Raw genomic sequence first — 23,320 nt, 5'->3', positions numbered from 1 at the left:
TCCCCCATCTGTCACAAATCAAGCCTTTTGTGTATCACACTGTTACACAATCTTTTTATAACCTTTAAATAGAAACCTTAATCAGCAGCCTAACCTGATGAGACAAACTCCAAATGCACTAGGAATTGACATTTTTGTCTGTTCAGGAAGTTGACAGACATCCAGAATGAGGTTTGTCATTAATTGACATTTCACCTTTTTGAAATGAGAAAATCTCTCAGACACAAGTTTTGCCCATAATGTTCTCCTTGTACGTTGTGTTCAACACAGCTGTGTTCAACAACGGTTCTTGCAGCATTTTCCTGAGCCGGAAACAAAATTTCTATACTGGTCTCTCAAATTAGCCATCACAAAAAATGAGGTTCAAGTGAAACTGCTTTCACCAAAAAATTCACTGTGAGCAGAGAGAGCTTTCCCAGGTGACGCCACTAGGTGCACTAACTCAGTAAGTTATTCGATGCTCGCCTAGTGGGGCAAATGCATACTAAAAAATCTCTGCCCACAGAGCTTTTGTCTATTTCTTTTTTTTAACATTACCATAAAGATTATGGCTCACATATAAAATGCCAAGATTTATAGTTAATAGATTTTGTTTTGTTTCAAGCTATTTTAATATCTCGCAGAATTTCAATGGAAACTACAGCAATTCAAGACCAACAATCCCTCTTATTTTTCCATATGTCTTGCCTATAAGGCTAGGAAGTAAACGAAGGGAGGCATAGAGATTTTTAATAGCAGTTAAGTAATTTAAAAGAGGCTTCCCTTTGCAACACAGAAACAAACTACTATACTGTATGTACATCAGGAAACAGGACAAAATGAAGATTTGAGTACAAGCAGTTAACACATTCTGCTGTTATTTTTTCTATCCTAAACTTAAGTGTGACAATGGAAAAAGTAATGGAAAGTGGGATTGGTTTGAAGAATAAAATTTTTTTCAGAGGAAAATGTTTCCCACACATCACAATGGCAATAATCACTTGTAGTAACTAGAAAATTGGTATATGATTTAGAATTTATTAATATAGAGGGTTAAATGGATTATTTTATTAATAGTTTTCCTTACATGCTTGAACCACATGGAAATCCTATTTAGTCAAAATATTGACTATTAGATAATGTAAAATGCTATATATTTTTATACTTGTGATTCTGCAACTAAAATGAATCTCATATTCTTATAACAATGTATCATATTCCTATAGTCCATATTTGCTTATAGACTTAATATAATCTCATATTGAAAGGCAAGATTTAAATCTTCAAAAATTTCCCACCAAGTCCACTTATATGTTGACATCAACTTGAAATTTCAGTACAGAGTGGGCTATTAAGAATATATTAATGTCATGAGATTCTTGATTTTTAACAGTGTAAAATGTGAATAATATATAAATTTATGGGACTATGAAGGGATTCTTAATACTAGCTTACACATTTTTCTGTAACACACAGAATGCTTGATATTACTTTATAGCCCATGTATTTTATGTAAAACCAAATAATAAAAAATAATTTATTGTTAAGAAGGTATTTTATATAGCGTCTGTGGCCTTAACGACTTGTCTCCAAACAAGCAAACACTTACGTGAGGTGTCAACTAAGTCCATATGGAAGAAGTGTACCATAATAAGTCACCAAAGGATCCATATAATCCAATGTTGAAGGAGGGATCAGTATCAGAGCCTAAATTGTTAGAAGCCAGTGTGCAGAAGGCGATGGGTGATAGTGGGATCCCGAGATTCATTTGAGGAACTACATAGGAAACAAGCCTTTGGAGAACTCCCCTATCTAAAATTGAGGAATGGGGAGAAAATGATGACTACACAGAGTGCTGGGGAGAGTTGAGAATAGAAAATCAAAGCCAGAAATCTGGCTCAAACAGTTGAAACTTTGTCAGTAGACCCTCCCTATGTTGCTACTGGACCTGATCTGGTTTCCAAAACTTTTGCATTTGGGGTTTGTATTATTTTGTTTGGTATTTGTGTGTTCATACTGGGATGTGTCTCAGAGGTGTTTTGTCATTGGAGGTCACACTCAGGAAGTTGTGTTATATGTTTGTTATGTTTCAGTCTCTGAAACCCAGGGTGGATGCACCTACAGGGACAGCAAGTAGACGAAGGGGGATGGGGGGAGAGGGGTACAGTGGTGGTGGTTGAGAAAAAGGGAGATCATGTGAAGGAGTCTCCAGAAAAAGAATGTTTGGAAACCGATTGTACTATTCTGTTTTATGTGATTGAACTATGGAGTGATATGTGTTAATTCCTAATTGATAATAAAATTTTATAAAGAAGATACTTTATAATATATTTTAACAACTGATTGAAATGGGTCGCTTATCTCAGTATTCCTCTCTGTTTTGGAATCTCTGGCAGACACTATTTGGAAGGAATTTTCCACAGTAGTAACATATAGTATGTAATTTGTGTTTTTGTCTGATGGTGAATCTGAGGTCAAAGAAAGCAAGAGATTAAGGAGCCTCGGGCACGTTTCACAGCTCTTCTGGAATTGCGATGCTCAGGTCAGGGCTTCATTTCTGCTGCCTGAATGTGCAAAATTGAGACTGTTTGCTCATCATCCCAGTATTACTCTTGTTATTGAGATTTATTATTGTCAAAGGCCATAGGGCATCCTTATAATGAATTCCCTAAAGGACAGCTAGCTAAACCAGGTGGCCCAGAAGCCCTGGTCAATTGCAAACGTTTGCAAATTACAGATCTAGAAAATGGTTGAAAAAAATGAAACTTGTAACGCAAATGTTACTAAAGTCACTCATGGAATCCTTGGACTGAAACATTTCTTTGGCTTTTCTTTGAATTCTCAAGAGATCTTACATTCTTTAACTTCAGTAACCTCGCTACTTGGAAGTACTATTTAAAATTTCAAAGGATTTTTTTAGTGTGATTTGTAAATTACATTTTAAGAGGCTAGGTAGCAGGGGGGTTCAATGTGATTAGATTGTGTAATTGTGAATGTGGCAGTGGAACATATGTTGTATCCTAAAACACTACAAGTATTTGGGAGTAGGCCTTCTCTGAGGAGGGCCACACCTTCCTTGTGAAGGCAGAAGAAATTTTTAGAAGGTTAAAAAATCCTGAAAGAATGTCCTTATATTTTTTTGATCAAAATGGAAGCGTGTGGGGGGGGTGTCTTTTTATCAGTACTTCAACTATTTTTCTCCATAATGAAAGAAAATGCATTTTTAACTATCAAATTTATCTTCAGAAGGATTGTCACAAATGTTTTAACAGTTACAATCTATATATTCCAATTTAGCTCTCCTGGGATAAATTCCAAAGTATATGTTTTGTGTGTCTGTGTGTGTGTGTGTGTGTGTGTGTATAATTGTCATTTTGTGGTGAAATTAGACAGTAGCATTAGAACAGTGGATAATAGCTTCTATTTTTTGAATATTCAAATTACATTTTCCTTTGCTTTTCTAGCATTAACTGTTGGATAGTTTTCTGCAAAATATCTTCTATTCCTGGTTTTGTGCCAACATCCAATTTATTATAATAGTTGTTTTTGTCATATCCTTAAAAAATGACCTGTGCTTTGCAAGCTTTCTATTTTAATTAGTGTTTTCATAGTATTATTATAATTGTATATGTAGTTAGTGTTAGAAGGGATTTGAACTTCGGCTAATACATTTTTGTTTTAATTAATATATGGAATATATGTCTCTATCTTCATGTATTGTTTTTAGTTCTCTTCCCTATACTCATTTTTCTGCCCCTCTCCTGTCCTCTCCATAACAATCAACTCCAGTTATTTTGTGTGAAACCATTTGTCTTGGTTTATTTCTTTCATACAGTGATGTCATACAGTATATCTCTTGATGAGATCAAATAACTGCTGAGCATAATTTCTTCCAAATTCCTCCATGGTATGAAGTGCTTACTAGCTTCATCATTGTGTTTTAGAGTTACATAGTGTTCTATTGTAAGTATATGCCCGGATGCTTTTATCCATTTCTCCACAGGTAGGCATTTTGTTTTTTCCCATTGTCTTGCTATTCTGAATCCAAACCAAAACTCACTGACATTGAGTCAATTCCAACTCAGAGGATGCTGTAGGGCAGAGGAGAACTGCCTCTGTGGGTTTCTGAGACTGTGACCCTGTATGAGAGTAGAAAGGCTACTTTTTCTCCCTCAGAGAGACTGGTGGTTTAGAACTGCTGACCCTGTGATTAGTCGGTCAATTGGTCAACTCCTAGGGGTGCATGTATCTGATCATGTTTTATAGACTTTGGGACAAATGTGAGAGTTACTCGTCGACAAAAAGTCTTTTAATTGGACTGACTCTGCTAGCCCAGTGCACCCTGCATGTGTTGGGTCAATCTTCTGGGCACAAAAATGAAATGTGAAAAGACTTCCTTCTGAGCTATCAAGGATGTAGAAACCATTGCTCTAAATAGTTATGAAAGGACACATGGAACCAACTGAAGACCATCACTTTTGTTGACCACATCAGTGTCGAAGTCACAGAAGAAAACACTGTCACAAAATATCAAGGCACATAGAACCATGGCTTTGCTCATCCACCAATGGTGTTGGAAGATTGGATTTCCTTATACAGAAGATGAAGCAAGACCCGTGCCTCTCACCATTGTCACAAAATGAACTCAAGATGGATTAAAGACCTAAAAGTAAACCCAAAGCTCTCGGGATGATCAGTGAAAAGTCTGGAACAAACTTAAGGTCCTTATTGCAGGGCATACATAGGCTACCAAGTAGGCTTACCTTCAGCAGAGGACAAGATAGATGAGTGGGGCATGATTAAATTACATCACTTATGCACTTCAAAAGACTTCACCAAGAGAGTTAAATGAGAACCGGCAGATTGGGGAAAAAATTTAACAATGAAACATCAGTCAAAGGGCTAATTAGCAAAATATAAAGAACTCTACAACAGATCAATATGAAAATAACATGAGACCCAATTAAGAAAGGGGAGAAGACCTAAACAGACAATTCACCAAAAATGAAGTACAACTGGCTAACAAACATTAAAAAAATTCTCATGATCACTAGCCATCAGGGAAATGCAAATAAAAACTATGAAGAGACCACTTTATACCTACAATGCTAACCACCCACCCCCCCAAAAAAACACCATAAAACAACAAATTTTAGATTTGGAGAGATTGGAATTCATACACCCTGCTGGTGAACTTATAAATACATACAACCACTGTGGAAAATGATATGGTGATATTAAAGCAACTGGAAATTGAAATCCCATATGATCCAGCCATACCCTAAAGAAATAAGAGACACAACACAAATGGATGTGTGCTGTCCCATGTTCGCAGCAGCAGAATTCACAATAGTGAGAAACTGGAAACAACTCAGATGCACAGCAGTGGAAGAATGGATAAAGAAATCATGGTACAATATGCATGTGCACACACACACACACACACACTCACACACACACACCCAACAGCAATGAAACTATGAAACACCACATGACATGGAAGGACTTGAAAAACATTATACTGAATGAAGTAAGTCAATCATAAAAAGGACAAGGGTATGAGTGGACTACTATGAGATGAAACGCCAACTTAACAAATCTCAGGAACCAACGCCTGGACCAAAGGAGTGTAGGCTACCAGTTGTCCAGACCACACATCATCTCCCTTTTGCACACTTCACAAGAGCTGACATGAATGAGGAGACCAAACCTTGTGTGAGGTCACTCCTTCAAGAAGAAGGAATTGGGAGATGACCATCCACTTCAGGCTATACAACACCAACCCAAGACTAGGGCAAATCATTGGGGGTCCCCACAGAGTGCAAAGAGAAGCTTTCTGGAAATTCAACCACCACCACAAGAGGGGGCCACCTATATTGTGGAGGAAATGCTGGTAGTTCTGTTGGTAATTATAGTGGGTGACGAGGGAGGACGAACCACCTAGTGGAGGGGATGCTAAACAATGAATATAGGGAACATAAGAGGACAATGGGCTAGATTTTTGGTACCTGGGTAGACACTATGAATTCATTTATATCCAACTTTTGATGAACCACACCATTGACTGAGCACCAGGATGATTATGGAAACTGACCTGGCAGGTAGCAGGGCACAACACAGGGGCTACACCAGAAGAACGTAACATAGAGACCCTGCTGAAAGAACTAAACCCTACCTTGAAGCTGCCTGCACCTTTGGACTGAGGGCTGGCTACTTTGATGGGAGAGGAAGCAGAGAGTGGATGCCCCAGGATTGTGCAAGTAGTGGTCGTTGGACTTGGAGGGAACCCCCAGCTCAGTGGGTGTTCAGTGGCAGGGGACCCAGGATCACCATGCATCACTATGCAGTGACTCAACAAGTTGGGATCTGTTGAACAGGCATCTCCACTAGGTGAGTTGGCCCAAGAAAGGCCCCACTGGCATCAACCCCCATACTTAAGGTCACTAGAGCCCAGTCGAATGAGAGATTGAACTGTGTAGGACAAAAACTCGTGGGTTGCAGCTAAGGTGAAACTGTACTTCCATAGGCTCCTCATACCAACAGTGTTTGGAGTGCTGGGTCATTGGGGAATTTGATGATGATAATAGTGCAATTGACATAGACTCTGGGGATGGGGGTGGGGTGATTGACAATGCTAAACTTCTTTGTTTACATGAGCTTTTGCTTTCCTGCCTGTAGCTTTTTGTGTGTGTGATTTGGGAGTTTTTTGTTTTTTCTTTCTTTTTATTTTCTTTTTGGGCGTATGTGTTCCGTTTGTTTGGCTGCTGATTGACTTATGGCTGCTATTGATGTAGTGGATATGACAGGGTTGTCATTCTGTCATATTACAACTGCCAAATTAAACGTGAGTCATGTAAACCCCATGGACAAGCAGGTGGATTCTGGGCTCCTACTTAACTCTAACCCAAATTCAAGAACACGTCGTTGTGATAATTTGGCCCTGCTTGAGACCCACCTTCATGAAAGGATCACTGAAGAACAGGGTGCTACAGCAAAGTGTGGTGAAGAAAGCAGATGGTGTGCGGCTATAATTGAAATAGTGACTGCCTTCTAAGTGAGCAGTCAACTATGTCCACATGGAAGAAGCTCACCAGTTTGTGTGAGCCAAAGATGACAATTACAAACTTCAAATACTGTAAAGGGAGATGTATCAGAGCGAAAATTGTGAACACCACATTTGCAGAAGGCTACGGAGGGCACTGGGAGCCTAAAACCTATGTAAAGAGTGTTGTTCAGTCTGAGCCATTGGCAGATCCGCTCTAGCCACAGGCAAGAGTCTCTAACAGCCTTGCCCTCAGGCAGAGACCCTTGTAATCTTGAATACACCTCACAGGACTTGATACCTGGCCAGATGACCTCCCTATAGGCCCAACCTGAGTTGGTTCTGTGTGCAAGCATCTCTTGTTTCATGACAGAAATTTATTTTTTGGCCTTTGGAATGTTGATAAGGGTCTATTCATTCTTCCTCATTATTTTTATATTGTCCTTACATTTATATTTTTTATATTGTCCTTATATTTTTATTGTTTTATCCTTAATACTTATTTTGAATTTGGTTTTTCTTGCTTCTGTTGGATGTCCCAGTTTGTGGCCTTCAGGAGAAATGGATGCATAGTGAGAATAACCGATACAGGGGTTGATAACGGATGCAGGGGTGGAGAGTGAGTGATAGGTAGGGAATTGGGATTTCAGGAGTGGAAAATGCAGATGGGTGGGGGCAGGGAGTACTAGAACTGACTGTGATTGCCCAACTCATTTTAAAGGTCATGTGTGAGAGGAAAGTAAGCTATTCCTCATAGAATATTGCTGTTTACCTGGATTATAATGTGAATGGTTCCCCCTTGACTTCTGCAATCAGCTAGTAGTGGCTTCAAACTCTGAGATATAAATATTAAGTTTTGTAAATGTATTTGTTTTGGTAAGTCCAATCAGCCTTCCCCTGCACCTGCTGCTAATGGAAAGTCTTTTCCCCTCAATATTTTCACATTACTCTCCTGTCATCGCTCTCCATGCTTTGTTGTAAAAGCTGGTTCCTGCTTGTTCTCCTTACTAGCTCAAGTTTTTAAAGGGTTACTCTGGGTCTTTTTCACATCGGTCCCAATACCTCCAAGCACAATGCCTGGTGGAGGAAGTATTCAATAAATGTGTCCTGAATTAAAAGCAAACTGTTTTCCATGATACATACCCAAATGCCTGGTATTTTTTTCCTCCTGATTTTAATTTGTTGCCAATTTAGTTCAGAGAATACACTGTGCTCCTATTTATTAAATTAAATATCTGCTTGAAGCAGCATATTACAAATTAGGTTTAGTTAAATTTCAATTTCCTGTGATCAGTATATAAGTTGCTCATTGCTGCATCTCATATTAGCTTGGTTCAGTAGTTAGCAATTAACATGAATACTTAATGACCACTTTCCTATTCCGATTTATTAGTAATGATACTTACCGCATAAAGTGCTTTAAGGTTAATTATAAATGTTAATAACTTGTCTACCCTTTTTATTGATGGTGCATTTTTACACTGGAGAATATGATGGAATCTGTGTAGGCAGAAGCTGGTCTGGAAAGGCTCAGCAAGCAATGTTATTAACCCATCAGTTCTCCCAAATCACTCAAAGCGTTTCAGCCACCTGGACTTTTACATCAGCGGTGTCAAAAACATGTCTTTGAAATAAGATCCAACATCTGAGTGTTTTGTAATAACCACAAAAATATAGTTACTGAGTATTCATAGCAGTTCCTCCTTATTCACAACTACTTAAGAGTGAGACAACAAGCCTGTTTTCAGCCACCTCCAGTTAGCTGACTGCAATAACAACCCTTTGGAGACCATTTATACATTGACATTTTTGCAGAGTGAGTCAGTGACTTGTAAAGTCTTCAGCTGGGTGATATACAGAGTGAATCGGTCTATAATTTTTTTTTTATAGATTGAATGTTCAAATGTTTAAAATTATCCTCACATGTGCTTTAGTACTATGAGGGTACCCCCGAAAAAAACCAGAATTGTGCTGAGTGGAGCAGAGCTTTTTCAATACTCATTTTTCTCACTAGGCAAGCATCTGGCAACGCGCTCTAAGTTAGTGCATCCAGTGGCATCGCCTGAACGGCTTTCTCTGGAAACCGTGAATGTTTTGTAAACTGTTTCACCCACACCAAGTTCTTGGAGATGGCCGATTTAAGAGAATGGTGAGCATCTTTGAAATTTGGTTTCCTGCTCGGGGAAAGTGCTGCAGAAACTGTTGTGTTGTTGAACACAGCTTACAAGTTCAGCGCTAAGGGAAAAACTCAAGTATACATGTGAGTTCCTCGTTTCTAAAAAGGTGAAATATTGATTGATGACACACCTCATTCAACTTCCCAAACAGGTGAAAATGTCGACTCCTAGTGCATTTGGAGTTTGTTCCATCAGGTCAGACTGTCAACCAAGCATTCTATTTAGAGGTTCTGAAAAGACCATGTAAAAGTGTGTGACAAAAATGGCTTGATTTGTGGCAGATAGGGGACTGGTTTTGCCACCAAAACAACGTACCTGCTTACACAGGCATCTCAGCGCACCAGTTTTTGGCAAAAATAGCATGCCATTCTTGCCTGATGCCCCTTACTCTCCTGACCTCGCTCCATTCAAATTTTTTTGTTTGTTTTGGTTCTGCCCATGAAGAGGGACATGAAGGTACAGAAATTTGGTGGCATAGAAGAGGTGAAGAAAAATGAGGGAGGGACTGTCAGCCATCCAAACAGATGATTTGGAAAAATGTTTCCAAGTATAGAATTCCAGATTTGACAAATGTATTAAGTGTAATAGAAAGTACTTTGAAGGTTGTAAGGTTGTTTTGTACAAATAAAGAAATAAATAGATAGATAAATTAAATAAATAAATAAATACACAACCCTGGAAAAAATCCATTTCTTTTGGTACCCCCTATATATTAAAACAACTGAAGCAAAGGTTGCTATAGATAATTTCACATATTTAACTTTTTTGAATATTTCTATGGTTATGTCCAAATTAAATGATAAGCTCTCCAATCCATACTCCTGTGTTATGTTTCTTTACTATTTTCCCCTAATAGTAGAGTGTCCAGGATGAATGCCGAAGTATTATTATTAACTCATTGTTAATGTAAATATAATATTTGTTTTTAACTTAATGAATTATTTGTCTTACTTAATAGCTCTAGATATATAAAAACCATCACCACATGTAATAGAAAATACCATGGACGTTGAGCCTTCCTCACACCCCACTATCATAACCCCAGTCCTGCTTTACAGTTCTGGCTAGACCTGAGCATGTATTCTGGTACACATAAAAGCTCACGACACACAAAATCCAGATAAATCCCTCAGGCACAGAAATGGGAGTAGCAATACCAGGAGGGTAGGGGGAAAGTGTGGCAAGGGGAGGAAGGGAGAATCACAATGATTGATGCATAATCCCCACTCCCAAGAGGGATGAACGAGAGAAGTGTGGGTGAATGGAGACAGCAGTCAGTGAACAATATGAAAATCATAATAATTTGTCATTTATCAAGGATCACAAGGGTGCGAGGTGATGGAAGGAAAAAAAGAAAATCTGAGAGGAGCTAATACCAAGGGCTGCAATAGAAAGTAAATATTTAGAAAATTATAATGGCAACATATATACAAACATGCTTGTTATAATTGATGTATGAGATGTTGTAAGAGTTGTAAGAACCCCAATAAAATGATTTACAGGGGGAAAAAAGATATTTTCTCTACTTATCATGATGGTACCTATGGGTCCGGTTTTGAAGATTTTGGTTTTTTCTTTATATTTAAAGAATGCGGAAGGCTGCAAACCTTGATCTTCATCAGCAAATGTCTTAAGTGTTCCTCACTTTCAGCAAGCAAGATTGTATCATCTGCATACTGAAGGCTGTTCATATGCCTTCCTCCAAGCTTTCACACAACTGCCTCTTGACTCATGTACAGGTTCTGCATGATCAGGAATTCTGGAATGAAGTGTTCTGGAATTCCCATTCTTCAAAAGGCTATCCCCAGTTTTGTATGATTTGCATTGTTGGATGCCTTGGCATAATCAATAAACAGCTTTCTAGTATTCTCTGCTTTCAGCCTAGAGCCATCGGTCATCAGTCATCATATCCTTTATTCCACAGCCTCATCTGAATCCAGCTCCCTGTCAATGTACTGCTGCATCGATTATTGGATGATCTTCAGCATAATTTCACACTTCTATAATTGATACTGTTCTATAGTTTGAGCACTCTGTTTGATCACCTTTCTTTGGAATGGGTACAAATATGGGCCTCTTCCAGCCAGTTGAACAAGTTGCTGTCTTATGAGTTTAGTGGCATAAAAGAGTGAGTATTTCCAGTGTTTCCTTAGCTTGTTGAAATGCTGCAATTGGCATTCCATCAATTCCTGGAGCCTTGTTTTTGGCTAATGTCTTCAGTGCAGCTTGAACTTCTTCCTTCACAACTCTTGGCTCTTGGTCATATGCTACCCCTTTGAATGATGAAATGTAAAAAAATATATATATTGTTGGTACAGTAATTTGGTGTATTTTTTCCATCTTCTGTTGATGTTTCTTTCACCATCTAATATTTTGCCCATAGAACCTTTCTATATTGCAACTCCAGACTGAATTTTTCTTCAATTATTGCAGTTTATGATATGCTGAGTATCCTTCCTTCTTTGTTTTCTAACTCGAGGTCCTTGCACATTTCATGACAATATTTTACTTTGTCTTCTCCAGTTGACCATGACTTTTTTCTGTTCATTTATTTGACTCTGTCATTTCTTACATTAGCTACTCTATGATTAAGAGCAAGTTTCAGAGTCTCTTCTGAGACTCAATTTTATCTTTCCTTTTTTCCTATCTTTTTAATTTCCTTTTTTCCCTTGTGAGCTGTGTTTTTTATGTCATGCCACGCTCATCGGGTCTTCTGTCCTAGTGTTCAATGTGTCAAATACGATATAACCTTGAGATAGTCTCCAAGGACTTGTTTTAGCTCTTGTGAACTTGTTTTCATATATCTCAACTTTAACCTGAACTTACATATGAGCTCATATGTAGGTTGATGGTCTGTTCCGCCCTCATCCCTGGCTTCTTTTTGGTTGCTGATATTGAGCTTTTCCATAATCTCTTCTTACAGATGTAGTCAATTTGATGTCTGTGTATTCCATATGGAGAATTTCATGTGTATAATTTCCTTCTATGTTGTTAAAAAAAAGTATCAGTGATGAAGTCTTGGTCTTGAAAAATACTATTATGTGATATCTAACTTGGTTTCTATCACCAAGGTCATATTTTCCTGCCATTGTTCCTTCCACTTTGTTTTCCAACTTTTGCATACCAATTGCCAATAATTATCAATTTGTCATGATTGCATGTTTTATCAACTTCAGACTAAAGACATTGGTAAAATCCTTCAGTTTCATTATCTTTAGTGGTTGGTACATAAATTTAAATAATAATTGGATTAATTGGATTCCATTTTATGCAAATAGAGATCCTATCACTGGCAGCAATGTACTGCAAGATAGATCTTGAAATGTACTTTCAGCAATGAATTTGTACTTTCAGTCCTTTTTAATTTGTCTTTTTTATTATTGCAAACCACAGGAATTTCTAATTCAAAATGGCCATTACCAGTGAATATCAGCTCTCTTGTGCCTGGAATGTTGATACTTTTGGGGTCAATTTCATTTTTTAAAACTTCCAGTTTTCCAAGATTCATACTTTGTGCTTTCCAAGTTCCAATTATTAATACATACTCACAACTATATCTTCTCATAGTGAGTAATGCCCCATTAGCAAATGAAGGTCCCAAAGGCATTATTAATCCCAAAGGCTGTATTCCATCCATGTCATTATGGTCGCCTCTTCTTTGAGAGAGCATCTCTTCCTGGGTCTATTTTGAGTGCCTTCTGTACTGAAGGGTTCACCTTCTGGCACTATCTGTTCTGTTAATAATCTTAAAGTTATATTACTTCAGAAAATATAACAAAAGAGTATCAGTGTTTACTCTGATGCATTGTTGATAAAGTGCAGCAAAATAATACAGAAAGGTTATTTGCATGACTTCGCCTCAAGGAACACATCTGAGATTAGAAGAAGGAGGCCGTCCATGGGGTTGAATAAGTAAGTTTCCAAGTACAAAACTTAATGACTATAATATCTACTGGATTTTTTTTAGATTTTGAAAATCTTCAGAAAATATTCTTGCATTAGATGGAATGCAAATTAAACGTGAATTATTTATGGCTTTTCCATATGTACCTTAAAACCTACAGCATAGTTGTTATTGTTGATTGTAAAGGTGTAAGAAATGCTGTGAGTCCTGTACCAAACTTTGAGTGCCTATCAATCTACAACATTAACCTTCAGGCTCAATATTGGACCCCATAAAAACCCTACGCAAATCACCACAAAACACTGCAAGGTCCCGTACCATCCTCACCATTGTTCCTAAGCCTGAGCCCACTGATGTGCTACTGTGTCAATTCATCTTTTGAAGACTCTTCCTCTTTTTTTGATGATCTTCTACTTTACCAAATATTATATCCTTCTCCAGAGATTGGTCCCCCTTGTCCAAAGTGTATAAGACAAAGTATTTCTATCTTTGCCTCTAAGGAGCTCTCAGGCATTCTTTCTTCCAGTTCAAACCAATTTGCCTTTTAGAAGTTCATGGTATTTTCAGTATTCTTTTTCATCACCACAATTAGAACACATATCTTTTTCTATCATCATCCTTACTCAGTGTCCAACTTTCAAAGGCATATGATATAGTACAGAAGATCATAGCTTGGGTGAAGTGCACCTTGGCTGTCAACACAATATCCTTGCTCTTCAGTATTCTAAAGAGGGCGCGTGCAGCAGATTTACCTAATGTAATACATCTTTTGATCTCTTGATGGCTGTTTCTATGAGCGTTGGTTGTTAGTCCAAGCAAGACAAAAACATTGACAACTCCAAACTTTTCTCCATTTATCATGATGCTACCCATTGGGTCTGTTGTGAGGCTATTGGTTGTCCTTATATCAAGTTGTAAACCATACCGAAGGATGCCATCATTGACCTTGATCAGCAAGTGAAGAATTCCTCCTCGCTTTGAGAAAGCAAGATTGTGTCGTGGGCAAATTTTGCAGGTTGTTAATAAACCGTTCTCCAATCCTGATGCCTCATTCTTCTTAATGTAATCCATCTTCTCTGATGATTTACTCAACCTATAGATTGAACAATTTGGTGAGAGGATGCAACCTGACACACATTTTTCTGGTTTTTAAACCATGCAGTTGTTCTTTGTTCTGTTTGCACAACCACCTCTTGATCCATGTATAAGTTCTGAATGAGCACAATGAAGTGTTCTGGAATTCCCATTCTTCTAAAGATTGCCCACACAGTCAAATGCCTTTGCGTAGTCAATGAAACATAGTCAATGTAAAGATCTTGGCTGTATCCCCCCTGAATGTGGAGACCACCTCATGAACACATTTGATGCCTTGAACCCTAATGACAGAAAGCCTGATGAGCTATAGGAGGACTTCCAGAGCATCTTTCATGATGAAAGCAAAGGCCATTCAAAAGACAGGAAAGAAAGAAGAGGGTATCAGAAGAGACTCTGAAACTTGCTCTTAATTGTAGAGTAGCTAAGACGTATGGGGAAAATGGGATGGCATCAAGGAGCTGAATAGAAAATTTCAGAGGGCAGTTCAAGAAACAAAGTCACATAGTATAACAAATGTGCAAGGACCTAGAATTAGAAGCCCCAAAAGTAAGAACATGCTCAGTATACCTGAAAGAAGTCAAGAAAAAAAATTCAAACCTCAAGTTGCAATTTTGAGAGATTCTATAAGGAAAATATTGAACGATGCAGAAAGAATCTAGAAATGATAGAAGGAATACACAATCACTCTACTGAAAAAAGAGAGCAAAAGAGAAGAACTAATGTGCATTCTATCATTTCAGAAGGTAGCACATGAACATGTCCATTTGTGCTGAAGGGCGAAGTTCAAACTGCACTGAATGCCTTAGCCAAAAACAAGGATGCATTAATCGATGGAATACTCAGTGAAGTGTTTCAGAGAGCTGACGAAGCACTGGAAGCACTTGTCTATTCCAGGAAATTTGTAAGACAACTACTTGGAAAAATGACTGGAAGATCTCCATATTTATATCTGTTCCAAAGGAAAGTTAGCAACAAACCACTCAAACTATGTGACAATATTATTGGTATCACACACAAGTAAAATTTCAAGATCATCTAACGATGATGGTAGCAATACATTGACAGGAAACTGCCGGAAGTTCTGGCTGGTTTCAGAATAAGAACATGCAACAATGGGTATTATTGTTAATGTCAGGTGGATCTTGGCTCCAAACAGAAAATACCAGAAGATGTGTACTTGTGCTGAACTAACGGCATAGGATCCAGCATTATAGTAACACCCAAATCCGACAGTGCAACAAATGGACAGACTAACGTACCATCTGGTAGGGACTCAATAAATATGTATGACACAGTTATCATTACTACCATAATAACAAAAGCTTAAAACAACTGAAATTAAGCTATTTTCTTTAATCTCAGAAACCAATTGGAAAATAAAATGTTGATTTTCTTTCAATCACAACGTGGATGAGATGCTGATGATTTCATAACTTTGCGGTCCATTGTTTTATACTCTTTATTTTTGCATTGCTTCAACATTTTCTTACAAGGACTGAAGTGATTTTAAAACTATATTTCAAGATTCACATGTAAATGACAAACTACTTACATATAGAACAGCTATTTATACTTGTGATATGTACATAGTCTGGGTCATTCTGTATAATTTCACTCCTTGCTGTGAGATAAAGACAGTCATTTTCATTTTCACAGTTTAAGAAATGTAATTACAAACTAATGAGTAGGTTAGATACTGGGTACAGGCAATGCAGAAATGTTTACTTTGTGCACAGTGCACATCGGTTGATATACAGATTTGGTATTAAATAAGAATTTTTCTTAAAATCTCTAGCTACGTTTGAAGTGGTAGGCACTATTTGTTTATTTCTCATTCACCATTTCCTCTTACCTGAAATAAATTAGGCACTCCTGTTAATTTATTCATTTTATTAATAAATCAATCCCATGATCTTAGATTTAATTTTTATGAAAAGTTTCTCGTTGTTTTCCATATTGGTTCTCCTTTTACATTGTCAGATCCATTAACTTGAGTAATTTTTAATTTAGATTAACAGCTCATCAATCTGTTAGTACAACCTTTCTTTATGGTACTTTTCTTAGTGCTGCACGTGATGCTATTTTGAATTTCTGAAATGTTATAAACCACCAGATTGCTAATTACCTCAGATGCTGTGAAAAATAATTACTCCACATTATTTTTGATATTTAATTGATGGTGTAATGCATTTAGCTAAAGACCTGCAATAAACTATTTCTAATTACTGAGGGTGGTGGGGTGCGAAAGTAGGCTGTAAAACTTTACAAGGGAAAGAACGTGTTCTCCATTACATTACAAGTCATTGTTGAAAGAGAAAAACAAATGAAAATGCCCATAAATGGAAGCTCTGAATGTTCCAGAGAGAGCTGTGATATAGTTCTACACATGACATGTAAAATATTTTATTATTATTATAATTTCTGAATCCATTGTGCTCAAAATGAACGTCACAAACAAAATTGACTCTCCCTGCAGTAAAAATGTTCCGACTCCAGTGGGCAGAAATTTAGAAGGGAGAAGATAATCATGCCCCTGCCAGAATGAAAACTCTTTCTCACTGGGCATCTTCAATTTGTTACCCATCTACATGAATCTAGTTGAAAGGCCAAGCCCAACTGTAGATGCTATTGAAATATGCAGATATATCAGGAACTGAAATTTAGTTGAGAAGCTAAGCCAAATTGTAGATGCTGATGAAATAAGTAGATATATGAGGAACTAAGTCTATTCTTGACTCCCAGTGTTGGTAACTGATCTTAGAAAATAACATTTGGGCTTGACACTGTACCCTAAACTTAAAACAACCAAACACCTCAATGCAAGGACACACCATTGTCTAGAAACACAACTAAGGGGACACAAAGGATGCCAGCATTTTTGAAAAGAGATGTTGATGTTTTGTTCATGTCTTTTAATGGCTTTAGGATATTATGCATAACCAGCATGGTCTTTTTCCCTCCCAAGGATCTGGTCAAATGATCTTCAATGATATTCTTATTTAATTGTTGGTTTAATTACAGTTATGTGTATTTTCCATAACAGACAACTAATATAATTGACCTATTTCAGGGAATTTAAATTATTTTCAGAATTTCAGAAATTGAAAAGGGATAAGAGGAAGGAGAAAATGCTGGGCTGGTGTGAAGCGATAGCCCGTAACCCTCACCGCTTTCCAAACAACACACGAACACCTGAGATTGCAGGGGACTTTGCTGATACCTCCCAAACCTCCACACTGGTGAGTGAAAAGTATTTTACCTCACAATAACTTGTCTGGAACTCAGTGCTAAATATATGGGCTAGGGAATGGATTTTTAAGACGCCATTATTTGTGTTTATAACAATATTTGCATGAAACTTTTCATGCATATTCGGTTTAATTAATGTTGCAAGACAGACTTGAAGACACCTTAATATTATATAAATTAAAGTTTGATTCAAGTTAAAGAACTAGTCCTTATTTCTGTTCCATTTGGACATCATTCTTTCATTAGTTCATGACCTTAAAGAAGGCTTTTTTTAAATGGATGAAGCAATAAAATGCATTCATTTTATTAAATCCTGAACTTGTACATGGGGATGTTTAGTAATCTGTGTGATGGCATGGGAAATACATTTGTGAAACCTGTTCTACAGCATACCCAAATGCATAATTGTCTCAAAGTAAAGCACTTACGTGATTTGGATTGTAAGCTGAAATAGCCTTTTGGTTTTAACTTTTTATTGTGATTTAATTAAAGTTTATGAAATGATTTGGTTTTCCATTCAATAATTCATCGATCTTTTCATTTGGGACACTCGTTGCAATGTAACAGCTCCCTTCACATGTCCTTGTGGTATATACCATTTACATTATTTTTTCTTTCCTATCACTGGGTGCCGTTTGCCTTCACCTGGTTGATCATTCAAAGGAGCACATGTATTATTGTTCACTTTATAAGCTGGTTTGTTGCTTGATTGCAAATTGAATCTCAAGGATTGCTTAAAGGGCACCCTGGTAGTGAGTAGGTTACGCACTGCATCGTAAAACATAAGGTCAGCAGTTTGAATCCACCAGCTAGTCTGCAGAAAAAGATGAGATTTTTACTCCTGTAAAATGTACAGCCTTGGAAACCCAAAGAGTTCTTCCCTGTCCTTTTCGGTCACTGTGAGTCAGAATCTGGCAGTGAATTTGGCTTGAGTTTAAGAGTCACAGTTTCAGGGCTCTACCAGTAAGCCTGGTCTTCCCCACCCCCCCACCCCACCCCCCATTCATTCTTTCACAGCTTTGTTTGACAGTTTTTTGACATTCTATCCAGGACCTCCTGTCGTAACCCCCGTCGAATCTGTCAGTATTGGTAGTGGACATTATCTAGTTCTTCTCTCTTGGGACATAGATTCTTGGGTTTCCATGCTCTTTTTAGTCCTTTGAACTAATTATTTCCACGAATCTTTGATTTCCTTCATCATCTTTGTCTTATGGCATTGGCTGCTTAGCCATGGTGTTCCTAGGAGTGAAATACATGGGAAGCCTACTAAATATTTGCATGACCTAAACAGGTGGAAGAATGGTAGATCAGGTGAACAGCAGAATAGACAGTCATGATCACTCAATTCCCAGACCCGAGCCAGTTACAGACCCACAACCCCTTGAATGAGGGGAAGGCCAGGTCCCTTTGAAGGAGGACCCTGCTACTCACTGAAGGTTCATACAGTTAGTCTTTCTCCTAGTCTTCCTCAAAGGGATCTGCAGCCTTTCACAAGATTGGCTGTTTATTGGGAGAAAGGAATTAATCAAACTTTACGGGGATTACTGGACACTGACTCTGAACTAATTCCAGGAGATCCAAAGTGTTTTGAAGGCCCACCAGTCAGAGTGGGGGAATATGGAGGTCAAGTTATCAATGGGGTTTTAGCTTGGGTATGCCTCACTGTGGGTTCAGTGGGTCCAGTGGTTATTTCCCCAGTTCCGGAAAGCATCATTGGAATAGACATACTTAATAACTGCAGAACCCCCATATTGGATCCCTGAAATGTGGAATAAAGGCTATCGTGGTAAGAAAGACCAAGTGGACACCATTAGAACTGCCACTGCCTAGGAAAACAGTAAACCGAAAGCAATACCGCATTCCTGGAGAGATTGCAGAGATCAGTGGCACCATCAAAGACTTGAAAGATGCAGGGGTGGTGATTCCTACTACATCCCCATTTATCTCACCTATTTTCCCTGTAAAGGAAACAGATGGATCCTGGAGAATGACAGAGAATTATCATAAACTTAACCAGGTGGTGACTTCAATTGCAGCTGCTGTTCCAGATGTTAATTCATTGCTTGAGCAAATTAATGCTTCCCTGGTACTTGATGTGCAGGTATTGATCTGACCAATGTCTTCTTCTCAATACCAGTCTCGAAGGACCACCAGAAAAAGTTGGCCTTCAGCTGACAAGGGTAACAATACACTTTCATAACTCTCCCTCAGAGGTACATCAATTCTTCTTCCCTGTGCTATAAGTTAGTCCAAAAGGAACTTGATCACCTGTCTATTTGCAAAATGTCACACTGGTCCATTATATTGATGACATTATGCTGATTGGACTCACTAAGGAGGATGCATCAAAGACTGGATTCATTAGTACAACATCTGTGTACAAGAGTTTGGGAAATTAACCCAATGAAGATTCAGGTACCCTCCACCTCAACAAAATTTCTAGGACTCCAGTGGTGTGGGGCATGTCGAGACATTCCTACTGAAGTAAAGAATAAGCTACTTCATCTGGTGCTAGAGGTGTCAGCTGTAGATAGAGATGCAGCGTGGAGTCTTTTGCAGACCCCTATTGGTGAATCACAGCGTAGACGGTTGGAATTTTCGAGTAAAGTACTGCCATCCTCTGCAGACAACTGCACCCCCTTTGAAAAACAGCTGTTGGCTTGTTACTGGGCTTTGGTGGAGACTGAACAAGACTGAACATCCCACCATGGGCCTCCAAGTCACCATGAGGACTGAGTTTCCCATCATGAACTGGTTATTATCTGACCCATGTAATCATAAAGTTGGATGTGCACGGGAGCACCCCATTGCTAAATGCAAGTGGTATATACAAGATCAGACAAAAGCAGGACTGAAGGTACAAGTAAGCTGCATGAAGAAGTAGCCACAGTCTCCATGCCTCTTACAGTATCTTCCTTCTCCCAGTAAGTACCTATGGCCTCCTGGGGAGTTCCTTATGATAATTTAACTGAAGAACAGAAAAGTGATGTTGGGTTTATGGATGGCTCTGCACAATATGCAGGTGCCACTCATAAGTGGACAGCAGCAGCACTACAGCCCCTTTCTGGGATCTCCCAAAGGACAGTGGTGAAGGGAAAGCCTCCCAATGGGCACATGAACAAAGTGGACATGGCGGCAGGGATGGAGGTTATGCATGAGCACAGCAACATGGACTTCCACTCACCAAGGCTGACTTGGCCACTGTCACTGCTGAGGGCCCCATCTGCCAGCAACAGAAACCAACATTAAGTCCAAGATATGGGACCATTCCTCCGGGAGATCAACCGGCAACTTGGTGGCAGATTGATTACATAGGACCACTTCCATGAAGAACTGTTCCTAAATTCCTGATATGAATCTTACTTGGTCATAATATAGTATTGTTTTAGGAATTGATTGGCTAAGGTCTGTTGAAAGATTTCTTCCTGTACATGACATACATTTGTCGTGTACACTTTTTTATAAAGTGTGCCTTTGCCTAGTTTTGTTATTAGAGCTATGCTTGCTTCATTAAATGAGTTCAGGGGTTTCCTATACTTTTCTGTTCTTGAAAAGTTTTAGAATCAGTGCCAGCTCTTCTCTAAATGTTTGGTAGAATTCACCAGTGAAGCTTTTTAAACCAGGACTTTTCATTGAGAGGGTTAGTGTGTGTATGTGTGTGTGTGTGTGTGACATTTTTCGATTTCTTCCTTTGTGATGTGTGTGTGCAAATTTTCTATCTCTAATTGTTAGTTTGATTAAACAGTGTTTTTCTAGAAATATGCCAATCTTTTAGATTTTTAACTTTGTTGGAGTAAAGTTCTTTATACTTTAGTATAAAAAGATTGAGTAAATGTTATAAAATAAGTCAGAACTATGCTTACAATATTTATCAATTTTATAAAAATTATTATACTTTTGAGTTGATAGTATATTTTTTCCTCTGGTGTTTGTTCCTTAAATAAACAAACATACAATCTAATGAGGAAAAGTGTCAAATAACCAGAGGGTGATCTGCTCTCATTCGTTTCAGTTGTGTGTTGTGCCCCAAATTCCTATGAGATATTCAATTCCTACAAGTGCTCCAAAATCTAAAATTATTCTCAGAACAATTTCTATGAGTTCAGCAGAAGTGTAAAGGGGATTTTCAAAGATGTTTGCTCAGAGAAGAGACTTTGTCTAACTGTATCTAATGTATCACACACAATGACTATTGTCTAACTGAGTTCCTACTCCTAAAATGGAAAGATGGTTAAGGATAAATCACACAACTGATGATGCTCAGATAAAAGTGAAGAATATTTCATGTGAGGATGCCATTCAAGAAGCAGTGTGAAAATGACTTAAATAACAGTTTTATTGTTACTTTACCAGATATTGTATTTTTCACTAACATTTTAAAACTCACAGCATAATCTAGTTTTGTGTACCCCTTATTTAAGTACTAACTGTAGGAAATAATGGACAATCTTTTGATATATTATTTTTATACTTAAAATGGTCATTAGGACAACAAACTGGATGTTCTTGAAGCGAACCTCTGGCAGTAAGTGTCGTCATCCCCCCACCCACCCAAAGTGGCTAGTGGTTTCAGACTGCTAACCCACTATGCCACCGTGGCTTCATAATACTCAATTAGTACCTTCTAAAATTTCCATTGGATTTGTTGTGGTATTACCTATTTCAAGTTTTATTCCAGACCTTCATTTTCTCATTCTTTTCCTCTGCTAAATTTTTGAGTTTTTTAAAAATTTATTATTGCTTTCAAAGAGCCAGTTTCAGTCTTGTTGATTCTATCTGTTATATATTTTATATATTTCTGCTCTAGTATTTACTGTTTATTTTCTCTGGCAACTCAAGCTTATTTTTCTTCTGTTTACAAAATGGGTGCATAAGCAAATGTGGTGGAGAGAGCAAATGGCACCTGGCTATAAAAAGATATAGCATCTGGGGTCTTATAGGCTAGAAACAAGTAGCCATCCATCAGGGAAGCAACAAAGCCCACATGGAAGAAGCACACCAGCCTGTGTGATAATTAGGTATCAACTGGATCAGGTATCAAAAGATCCAAATCAAATAATTATACAGATGTGAATGAGAGGATTTAGAGTGAGACCAAAAGTCCCTTTGTAGACAATTGGATTTCCCCCCCACAGAAGGATTATAAGGAAGGGATGATTCAACCAAGGTGCAGTATAGTGCCAACGAATCACCCATCCTTCTTCTAGTTCCTGAATGCTCCCTCTCTCCACTACCATGACCCCAGTTCCACCTTATAAATCTGGCTAAACTGGGGAACACACATTGGTACAGATAAGAACTCTTGACACATGGAATTCAGGACAGATAAACCCCTCCAAAACAGTAGTGGGAGTAGCAATATCATGAGGATAGGGGGATGGCCAGGAGGGGGAAGCGGATGAAATGGGGAACCTTTCACAAGGTTGGATATATAGAAATGTGGGTGAAGGGAGAAATGTGAACAGAAATGTGGGTGAAAGGAGGCATTGGACAGTGTAAGATATGAAATAAAAATAATATATAATTATACATAATAAAATCATATATAATTATATATATAATTATCAAGGAGCCATAAAGGTAAGGAAGTGAGGGGGAAAAAGAGGAGCTTACACCAAGGGCTCAAGTAGAAAATGTTTTGGAAATGATGATGGCAACATATATACAAATATGCTTAATATATGTTATGCGAGCTGTAAGAGCCCCCAGTAAAATGATTAAAGATAGATAGATAGATAGATAGATAGATAGATAGATAGATAGATAGATAGATAGATAGATAGACTGTGTGGAAACCCTGATAGATTTATTCACTCAGACATCAGTATGGATATATCTTTCCTTAAACTATGTATATAAATTACTAAAACTTTA

General features: G+C 38.0%; 1 protein-coding gene across 1 annotated transcript in view; it reads left to right on the top strand.

Moving 5' to 3' along the window:
• Positions 1 to 17,325: 17,325 nt before the first annotated feature.
• Positions 17,326 to 23,320, top strand: part of MARCHF1 (membrane associated ring-CH-type finger 1) — a 526,762-nt gene continuing 520,767 nt past the window's right edge. The window contains 1 exon segment of the mRNA XM_075544746.1: positions 17,326 to 17,436. Coding sequence (XP_075400861.1) covers positions 17,326 to 17,436 — 111 coding nt within the window.

This window comes from Tenrec ecaudatus, chromosome 3, assembly GCF_050624435.1.
Source record: "Tenrec ecaudatus isolate mTenEca1 chromosome 3, mTenEca1.hap1, whole genome shotgun sequence".
NCBI classification, from domain to species: domain Eukaryota; kingdom Metazoa; phylum Chordata; class Mammalia; order Afrosoricida; family Tenrecidae; genus Tenrec; species Tenrec ecaudatus.
This window is presented reverse-complemented; position numbering and strand designations above follow the sequence as displayed.